Source organism: Populus alba, chromosome 13 (genome assembly GCF_005239225.2).
Source record: "Populus alba chromosome 13, ASM523922v2, whole genome shotgun sequence".
In the NCBI taxonomy this organism is placed as follows: domain Eukaryota; kingdom Viridiplantae; phylum Streptophyta; class Magnoliopsida; order Malpighiales; family Salicaceae; genus Populus; species Populus alba.
In genome coordinates this window covers 6,770,746-6,781,883 of record NC_133296.1, presented here as the reverse complement: position 1 = coordinate 6,781,883, position 11,138 = coordinate 6,770,746, and the positions used below count along the sequence as shown (strand labels likewise).

General features: G+C 28.7%; 1 protein-coding gene across 2 annotated transcripts; it reads right to left on the bottom strand.

Annotated features, from left to right (window-relative positions):
* Positions 1-6,610: 6,610 nt before the first annotated feature.
* LOC118047240 (uncharacterized) lies at positions 6,611-10,999 on the bottom strand. Of its 2 annotated transcripts, XM_035056484.2 has the most exons (6): positions 10,744-10,999; positions 10,560-10,609; positions 10,281-10,386; positions 10,140-10,198; positions 6,940-6,995; positions 6,611-6,785 (listed from the first exon to the last, which is right to left on the bottom strand). In XM_035056484.2, the coding sequence occupies exons 1-5, from the start codon at positions 10,864-10,866 to the stop codon at positions 6,944-6,946; spliced, it is 390 nt and encodes a 129-aa protein (XP_034912375.1). In that variant the 5' UTR covers positions 10,867-10,999; the 3' UTR covers positions 6,611-6,785; positions 6,940-6,943. The 2 variants fall into 2 exon arrangements, with proteins under 2 accessions (XP_034912375.1, XP_073259917.1); XM_073403816.1 differs by having other exon boundaries at positions 6,611-6,995.
* Positions 11,000-11,138: the final 139 nt, after the last annotated feature.

Here is an 11,138-nt window from a genome sequence, read left to right as displayed (position 1 = left end):
AAATATTATAAAAATATTTTATTTTTTCAATGTCGGATTTAAAACCCTTTAGTATGTATGCTCTATTTTTCCGAAAAGAAAAGGTTATTTTTTTCAATGTGGGATAAAAAACTTTTTTGATTTAAATACTTCAACTTAAAAGGATAACATAGTATCTTTTCAATATGGGATACAAATATTTTAAAATATTTTTTTAAACTTCATTATTTACAACATGTATAGTCTTAATTCACATGATTTTTTTTTATTTTTTTCATATGAAATATTAAATTTTAAATATATTTTTTTATTTTTTCGGGTTGACCCATGGAACTCGAGACACGATCCCTTGACCAAGTTAACTCCCCGACCCGGCCCCTTGGCCAGGTTAACTCCCGAATTGGATTTGATAACTATGATTTTATGTTTAGATCCTAAATCTTATTTTGTTTGTGTTTTGATTTCTAGTGTTCAGAAATGAAAAAGAAAATCACTAGAAAAATGAGATTAGAGAACATTTGATCGGCCACATTTCAGCCAAAAAAAAAATATTTTGATATCAATGAGTTCATCTTAAAAAGTTTCATGGATTATTTTTTAGATGTTTTTTATTTAATGTATTTTTAGACCCTTAAAGTTAGAAATAATGAAATATAAATTATCCTTTTTTAGTTAAAAGTCTTTTTTTTTTCATTTAACTTGTTTTTTTAAATAATTTTTTAATTTAACTTCAAAATACATGTCTTTTTTTTTTTTAATTGTACACGCTCGTACTGTTTTTTCTTTTTAAATTTGTTTTAATTTAATGCAAAAGGAGACCCGCATACCTAGGGTGTAATTAAATTAAAAATAACTTTAAAAATAAAAGTTATTAATCTATTAGTATCTATAACTCGAATTACAAGTTTAATAGGTTGATAATGGTTCACTCGAACTTTTTTTTTAATAAAAAATTTAATTGAATATTTTTATTTTTTATTGTTAATATTGTTTTTTTAATTTTTTTTACTTAATGCATTTTTAGCCCCTTAAAGTTAAAACAAAAAAAAATCATCCTTTTTATTTGATTTAAAAAAAATCTATTTTTCATTTACCTTTTAAAAAATAAATCTTTTTTTTTTTCAGTCCCTCCTTTGTGCCTATCTCGTTTCTTCTTTTTAATTTTTTTTATTTGATACAAAAAATCTTATGTGTCAGGTTGCTGTGTAATTAAATGAAAAATTATTTAAAATATCTTATAATTTAATCTATTTTACATTTTACCTTTATTGTTTTGAAAATTACAAAAAAAACATAGTTAACTTTAAAAATTCATAATGGTTTACATGACACAAAAAAAATAATAATAAATGTTGAATTATTTGCTATAATATTCAATTTAATAACTAAAAAAAGTCTCTATTGCTTTAAAATAATGAAATTGCCTCTAAAAAAACCTCTTTCATCTCATTTCCAAACATGATATACTCTAGCCACCAATTTAAATTTTGTCAGATCATTTGTATCATGGCCTCCAGATACGTATCCAGCGCCAATGAACTTTGTTAACCCTAAACTAAGCAGAAATTGCAATTTATTCAGACCTCCTTGCAAACCTAGCAGCTGAACCAGCGTCGCCGGTAGCTCTTAGCGTCAGAGAAGCCTCCTTGTGAACAAAAAGCAGGTCGAGCCTGCCTTGGTGCATCTCTCTAGCTGCCACAATATCCATCAGAAACAAAGTCTTTTTTTACTCAAACTTTCATCAAAGGTAGCACCGTCAGCAGCATTATATTTAGTCACCATTGATGTTGCTAATTATATATGATGTCTCTCTTTTCCACCTCCCTTCACACATGACACATGGCTAATCTTCTCCTACAGTGAAAGAGACACTACAATATTTGATAGTATTATCGATGGATTTCTTCTATGGCATAAAATTACCATTTCATCCGTAAAAATTTTACCAACTAATTCACCGTTGAAACATGTCTGTTTTATAAATAAAAAATACATGTAAAAAAAAAAAAAAACTCCACTTCATTCTGTCGGTATTTCCCTCGGAAAATTGTCATATAACGAAAAAAAACTATATACAATTTCATCGGTGATTATTTAAAAATATTTTTTTAAAAAAATATATTTAACAAACTAGAAAAATAATTAAATTAATATAAATAAACACTCCATAATACTCATAATTGAGTTGCGTGGGAAAAAAAATCAACTCAAACAAATTGCAACAAAAAAATAAAACAACAACAACATTGATCTCATATAAAAAAAAAAAAAATCCTACAACAACATTCATATAATTATTAAGAACATAAAAAAAATAAAAAAAAATAAAAAAGAAGTACAAAAATCTTACCTTAATGTAATTGCGAGTGAAGTTGAGAAGAGAAAAATTAACAAATTCATAAAGTAAGTTAATTAAAAAAATCTAAGAAGAGAAAAGAAAAAAAAAAGAATAAGACATACCTGAGAATGGAGGAGAATAAGAGTTGAGGAGAGAAGAGAATATAAAAAAAAAGAAAGTGATGTTGTTGTTTTTTACAAGAGGAAAAGAAGAAGAAGGAGAAGAAAACGAAGAAAACCCGTTAAATAAAACCGAGGACTTTTCAATCCGTTGGTGATTTTGTCTGTAAAGAACAGTAATTAATAGTTCAATAGGAAAGTGAACAATTCAAGTGCTCTCTGAAAAATACCGACAGAATGTTCCGTTGATGATTCCCTCTATAATTGACATGATGAATAGTGTCAGGAAAAAGTGAACACTATACCAACGATTTTATTGACAATAATTATATTGGTATAAATGACATGTAATCATATTTTTTAGCTTTGTTTAAATTATTTTTTTTTCCACTGTAATTCCCTCAATATATATTGAGGGAATATTTTCAGGTAAAATTTACTGTAATTTATTGACAAAAATATCCTATTTGTATTTATTAATTTTCTATAGTGAGAAACAAGGATAATATAATTTTCTGCATTTAATGATTCTTGTTCAAGAAGTCATTCGACAACCATTTTAGCTCTTTGCTACATGACATCCTTCTTGTAAACCTACAAGTAATGTTCTCTAAATTACTGGATGTGGTGAGATGGGAAAAATCTCCACAAAATTGGGAGCCTCGTCCACGTGGCCTCCTCGACACAGTAAATTAACCATGCAACCATACTTTGATGGTTATATTCCTAGCTTTCCCGGATGCCGAAGAAATAGGTTTTGAAATCAATTTGATATTTAGGAATTTTGTTCTTTGGAGGACAGAAGCAATGAATTAGATTTTGATTTATTGAGTTTTTGTAGTGAATATAAATTTTTTATTATTTATGTTATATTATACATGAGGATAAATCTATATTTTTATTTAAAATTTAAAATTTTATTCACTTAAGATGTTTTCTATAATTTTCAAAATTAATAGAGCAAAATTGTAAAATAAAATAAACTATAAAATGTTTAAAGTAATTTTTTCTTTATGAAATAAAAGTTATTAAAACTAATATGCATGACCCGAATCGTGAGTTTAATAGGTTAACTTGGATTCACTCAGGTTTTTTTAAATTTTTTTAATTAAATATTTTTATTTCTAATTTTTCTTTTTTATGAGTCATGCATGTTGGTATGTCCATGCATCTTGCCTAACTGTTAGTTTTTTAGGAGAAAAAAAAATGTTATCTTTACTCAATGCATTTCATCTCCTTTCATGTTTTTTTTTAAGTCATCATTTGTTATTTTAAATGTCTTTTTTTTTATTTAACTTAAAAAAATCAATCTTTTTTTTTTAGTCTCCCACACCTATCATGTTTGTTCTTTTTTAAAAAATTGTTTATTTGATACCAAAAAAGTCACACTTGCCTGGTTGTTGTGTAATTAAATAAAAAATAAATTATTAAATCTAATGGGTTGTAGACCTAGATAGCAAGTTTAACAAATTGACCTTGATTTACTAGGGCTTTTTATAAAAAATTTAAGTAATTATCTTTTTAATTTCATTATTAAATATTGAATTTCTTTGTGATTGGATATCATTATTTGTTTTAAATTTTTTTTATAAGGTTGTCATAGTCGCATAACTTAGATTGCTAGCTTAGCTAATTAACCCGAATCAACTTAGCTTAATCTAATATATTGTTGTCTTCATATTTGAAAATTAAGTTCCAAAATGTCACCTTTTTAGTATTGAAAAAAGAAGTCATCTAATATGCATCAACTTTTCGGTTTATAATTATTATTTTTCTCTTAGAAAACACATTATCAATGCTTTGATATTTTCTTGCATTCAAAAAAAATAATTAGGCCTTGACATAGTATGGACCAATGAATTAATAAAAAAAAACTAAGTCTTGAGGTGAAAACATTGTACATGTGTGCATTATTCACTCTTTTACAATTCATTTTGAACTCTAGCAATAAATTTCTTTCATTTTGACCCTCAAACATTGTTTTTTATTATTATTATTATTATTATTATTATTATTATTATTATTATTTATTAAGCCCTTCTATTGTAAAATTCAAAACCAATTGCTTCTCGTTTGTTAACCAACAGCAAAATTGAAAGAAAGAGGACCAAAATAGAAAAAGTGCAAAAAATAGATGGTGGTTTTAAATTTTTATTGAAAAGTCCAATTTAGTCCTCCAATTTACCAAATGAACACTTTTTGATCCCTTGAGTTGTCTAACATGTAATTTGGTATAAAATTTTAATTTCTTTATTTTTAGACCCTAATTTGAGAAACGAGAGAGAGACTCGCCAGATAATCGATTTTGGTGTCACCGAGTTCTAAAAAAATGTGTTGGACATTGAAGTTTTAGGCAAAAAAAAAAAACTACCCCAATTCTTCGGTGATTGTCTAGTCATAGTATTCTAGGACTGCAGTCAACGTGTTATCTACATCTTTTTATTTTTAAAAAATTAAAAGGCCTAATGCATGGGCATGCTTTGTTTTCTTCTTCTTTGTTTTCCTATTTTTTAACCCACATCTTACACTCTAACCTCTTTGTTTATTTTTTTTTTCTTTTATGTTATTTAATGTATTTTAAGCCTATGAAATTAAAAAAAAAAATTATTTAATGATATATTTTTTTTAGTTTAACTTGACATAAAAAATTCTTTTTTTTTTTTGTTATTTAGATTAGAAGAATTAGACCTGTTTTTACTTTCTCAATCTCACAAGCCTATCATAATTGTGTTTTATTTGCTAGCTTAGAAGAATAAGGCCACAAGTTTGGTTGGTTGACCCGATTTTATAATTAAATATTATTTTTACTGATTTTATCATTTAATATTGAATTAATTGGGTATTGAATTACCTAATTTATTTTATTTTTTTATATATAATTATCATGGTTTCATAACCTAATATGCAGGTTTTGTTGATTAATCTAAATTGATTTAATTCAATTTAATAAATTATTATATTAATATTTAAAAAATATTATTACAAGTGTCACCATCTCAAATGTTTTTTTTTTTTTTTGAAAAATATCATAGTATACAATGAATTTTAAATTTATTGTCAAAATATCTTTTCTAAAACACACGATAGTAATTATTAAATATTTTTTAATTAAAAAAATTATCGGACCCCACAGGGCCGGAGGTCTAGTTCGTACTAATTTCAGTTTATCACAATCAAAATTAAAGTAAGGTAATTGGAATTGAAGGGGCCACGTAGAAAGCTTTCAGGGAAAGAAAGGATAGCAATCCAAATAAAAAATAATTACGGCCTTGTATAATAAGCTAATCTGACATGGGCCCACAGAACACCCCCAACAGTTTTGAGAAACATAATTAAAATAAAAACAAAATTACGTGGAAAAATCATTATAAATCTAGAAATATTTTAATAGTGTAATAACATTTTTATATTTTATATTTTATTTTATTTTATTATAAAACATTACTTTAATTATTTGTATTTTTTTTTAACAGCTAAAATGCATAATTATTTTTGTTTGTTTAGGTTAGATGAAGGTTGTCACACACGAGCATCTTGGTTCTGGTATATATACTAGACCCAAGATCTTTGGAATTGACAGGCACGTGAGTATTATATATATATTTTTTATTATTAATATAATTATTAATAAATTTAAAAAATATATATTATTATTATTGAAAAACAACTATAGATTTAATTTGAAAAGTAAAATTAAAAATAATAATAATAATTATTATTATTATTTTATTAAATTTTAAAAAAATATTATTACTATTGAAAAAACCATAATTTAATTTTAAAAAAAAATAAAAACTATAATAACTTGAGTCAAATAAATTTAATATATAATTTGAATCAATTTGATTAGGTCTCTTATTACTATCATATTCAAAAAAATTTTAAATATTTTCTATATTTTCAATATTTTTTTTATATTTTACAAAAAAACAAATATATTAACGCGCTATAAAAACACGAAACATAACCAAACAGATAAATCCTCTACGAATTTACAAGTGCTACCTTATGTCAGAATTTAGTAGAATGTTTTCATAATTTTGCTACTCCTTTTGGTCTTGGAAGTGATAAATTACAAAAATTAGCCTCCCATCTACAGTTGGCTGCTAATCTTCTTTAGCATAGCAAAATTGCCTTAAGTTGAAAGCATTTCTGTAATGCACTTTAAGAAAAATAACTATTAAACCATCATGAAAAACTAGAAAAAGAGCTGAATTATACAGGAGTTGTGGTGGGATTATCCATTACAGAAGTAACCTGGAATATGTTTTGGCAACACCAATTAAAGGATTGAAGGAGAGGAAGATAGTGTCTTGTCACACGAACACAGGTATTCACATGGATTTTCTCTGTGAAAACAATTAATATGCAGATTAGTCTACTTTTCTTTCTCCGTTCTTTCTTTTGGGTGCTTTTGAATGCGTAAATGGAATACAATTCTTGAAAGTTTTTCTTTGTTATGGAGAGGAAGAAATGATAGGCAGCAAATGTTACAGAACAGACCCATCTACATGTCAAAGGCTCCCTTAATACCCTCGAGGGACTCTCCCATTGATTTCCTGGAAAAAAAAAAAAAAAAAACAAAGAAAATTAAATAATCGCAACTTCTAAATAACAAGCAGGACATCAATTTGATTTTGAGGCTAATATGGAATTTCAAAATATAGGAAATGAAACAGACAAATATGTCTCAAGTTCACTATGAGAGCAAATACAATCTCTAATCAAGAACCAGACAATAACTTGAGGATATGACCTGCAGTCCGTGAGTAGGCAACTAGTTCATAACAAAGTCAAGAAAAAAATCCCAGGAGAAGTTGAAGAAAGAAGATTCAGAAAAGCATACAAATTAAGTGCTAGTCATAAAACACAGGACATTTTAGTATCACAAAAGTGAAGTGACCACTACACCGTATTACTGAAAAATGTGATCATAGAATCGAAATGAACTTTCAAGACTTTCTGTAGCATAACTTCATTGTTGAAGTTTCTTAGAATCACAATAGCGTGAAAATTTAGTTACTCACCCACATAATGCACCACAAGTTATCAAACAAACAACATGACAAGTCAGCGAGAGGATTATTTCAAACAGAGAAGAACAACAATAGAGCAACTATGATTGTGCCCTCAAGTTTGTAAGGTAGAGAAACAAAGATGCGTAACTCCACTCTATATGTTGGGTTTGTCTTAAATTGTGGGTTTAAGTGAGGAAAGAAATACCCATGTGCTTACTCCATATAAATTTTTTGTCATCTTTTAGGGCAAGACTTATTTATGAGTGATTTTATCATTGTACACTTGCTTGCTAGAGAAAAGAGAGAGAAAAGTGAGTGTTGAGATACTTTGAGACTTTGGGTGGGAGCATTTTTTGTGACATTATGTAATCTTCTACTTTCTTATAGTGAATTTCTTTTATCATCTCGTTCATGGAGTAGGACTAGGACTAAGTTACCGAACTACATAAATTTCTTTTGTGATTAATTGTGTTTGTCTTTTATATTTCTCTTCTTAGATTTGAGATTTTAGGGTTGTTTCCACTACACTATAATTAGGGAGCATGCTCTTGGTTTCACTTTCACTAAAGGTAAGCATTTCAATTGTTAAAATCACTCCTGTTATTTCCGGAAACAATGAGCAAAACCCTTTTTCACAGAATCAGCTGATTAAGTGTCTAGTAAACTCTTGGCACTCTCTCCCAAGTTTCTATCCTCTCTTTCTAAACAAATGTATGACGGCAGTGTCTCCAAACTAAATGATGGATCTGAAGGAGGTCCATGAATCAGGAAATAATATAACAGGAATTGAGAGAAGGCAAATCCTCAAGGAACCAGCCAATAACATGATGCCATGACAAACAAAAATGAGGGAAAAGATGGATTGCACAAATCAAGGAAGCACGAACAGAGAAAATAACCGTCAAAATTGAAAGAAATTAAAGCACTACCATTGTTCATGATATCTGATGTCATGAAATTCATTTTGTGAACCAGCACTCTAAAAACAAAAGGGGTACAATTTGACCAGACACAAGCAAGAAATTTGAGCACCATATAATATATTTCAGGTCTCAAAACCCAAATCAGTATATTCAATAACAAAGCCCCACCATACTGCCCTGTCCTGAAAGTCGATCTACTATTTTTGACAAAACATGTGATACATTTTTTTATGAAGTGTCATCATAAGTAATACATTTTTGTCAATCTATTATTTTTAACAAAATTTGTGATACATTAGCTAAACTATGTTTTTTAATGTTGTAGATGATGCAAGATGAAAACTTTGATAGGTCTTTTTTTGGCATGTACTTATAATTTAGGATCAGAGTAACTCAAACATAGCACCGAAAGCTAACACAATTAAAGGTCACGAGCCAGGTTGTAAAATGAGCCAAGAAAAACTTTTAAATAGATGAGAATAATAACCTAATATCTTGCAGTCAAAGGATCTTCTTCAGTATCCTACTTGTATATTTCATTTCAAATGCCTACAAACAAGGACAACAGTCTCTAGTTTGACAAAGTACCTCATAACAACTAAACAAGTATTTGAGCATAAAAGTTTGAACCAGCCAATTTTGCCACAATACTAGCATAAAATTCCTTAAGAGGACAAACAAATAAGAAAATCACCCCCCATGGCAAAAAAAAAAATAAAAGCAGATCAGAAATTGAACACGAGATTAAGTTCCATTGTATATTCCTCTCCAGCCAAAAAATGAAATATGCAGATCATCTGCTTTTCATGCTATGCCTCAATTCCACATACAGCTCGTAAACATGACAACCAACTGTCTTTTGTCCTACCTAGTATCTCAGGAGCACTGGCTTCATGACTATCAATATGGGGAAAGTCATAAGAACACCTACACTCAGTACCTTCTTTTCAAAAAAAAGGTTAAAATTAAGTATCTTCTTCAACTGGCCTTATCTCCGGAGCAGCAAGTTTCTCCTCAGTTCCCCAAAACCACTTCCACAAAGGTGTTATACACCATAGTACTTAACAGAAGACCAAGGTCCAAGAACACATTTCTCACCAAAATTCACTTCATCCTGCTTAGAAAGTGGTCATCAGGCTAACTTCAAATTCAACTATAGTACAACAAAGCATAACCCGCTTCATTACTATTGACGAAGTCATATGTTAAAGGCAACACTTGCATACACATAACTCTAACCAACTTAAACAGAAGCATGTCTCATGATGTTGGTTATTTTTTTAGGATAAGGGAGAACATGGGCAGAGGTAGAGGAAGTTTCATTTAAACCCAAATAGATGAATGGCTAGAAAATTCACTAGACAATAATGTGGGAATACCATCCACTAAGTACATCAAAAACCAACCAGATACCTCCAGATGTTTACATATTGATAATATAACCAACCCAATTAAAGGCCAGAAACTTATTCACACCAGAAATCTTGTTGTTATATTACACATAAATCTAATCACAAACACCCAACGCACTCCAAAGAATCATTGAAGATATAATTCATAAAAACAAATTGCTTCACCACAGCCACTCTTGATCTCCCCAATGAAGTTCATGACATTATAGCATATAACATAGAGATTCAACATCTCTAGACGATAACAAGTAGTAAAATTCCCAGAATGTCAGCATGATTCAGATAAGAAATATCAAAGATCTCAAACCAGCTGCATCACAACTAAAGCCATAAAAAGTTTTTAAACTTACTTATACATACAGTACTTGTACTCTTGACTTCTTGTGAAATCTTTCTCTCCTTCTTCGAGCTAAACAGAAAGCAATAAATATATAAAAACTTATAAACCAATCAAACCCAACTAAAGAAACCCACATTCAGACTTAACTCACCGGATCGCTCTCATATATAAGCTCATAACAAATTGGAGAAAGACACTTCAAAGCGCAATTCTCCTTTGCTGTCATCGAAGTTTTGCATTGTTGACCCCACAGCCCACTGTTTCCATCAAAAAATCACAACCCATCAAAGAAAAGACGCCGAGATATGTGTTTGTATCACTAATATCCTAATAGATTCACAACATGTTGTTTCATATAAATTTTCTCAAGAAACAAACTGAAAGCAAGAGAAAGAAAAGATACGTGTATATAAATAGTTTTTTAATTCACCTCTCTATATCAGCATAGCACTCATTCTTAATTTGCCTGACCTCAACATCCTGTAATCTCAATAAAAAAAAAAAATAATAAAAAAACAAGACGAAGAAGATCAAAATAAGAAATAAATAGATAAATAATTACATCCAAGAAGGCAATGAAAAGAGAGAGGGAGAGAAAAAAAAATTGGGTTTACTGTAATCGGGCGAGGAGACTTGGAGAGGACTGAAGAAGGGTTGATAAATAGTAATAACAATAGAAAGAAAAGGGTAAGAAAGGAATTTAGTCGAGACTTATCATCAAAGTAACAAGAAGCCATGTCTATCTCTACTCTGAATCTATCAGTGAATGAATGATTATTGAACTCGCTGTGATAGTGAACACAGGAAGAAGTAGAAGATAGAACTAACTAACTACAAGACTTTCTTTCGAGTCTTCTATCTAAGTATATGAAATACCATAGTTTTTTATTCGACCGCTATTAAAAAACATGGGTTATTACAAACTATTAATAATAATAACTGTTATAAACAATCGCTATTTTTATTAACGATCATAAATTATCAAATCTCAAACATATAATTCAAAATA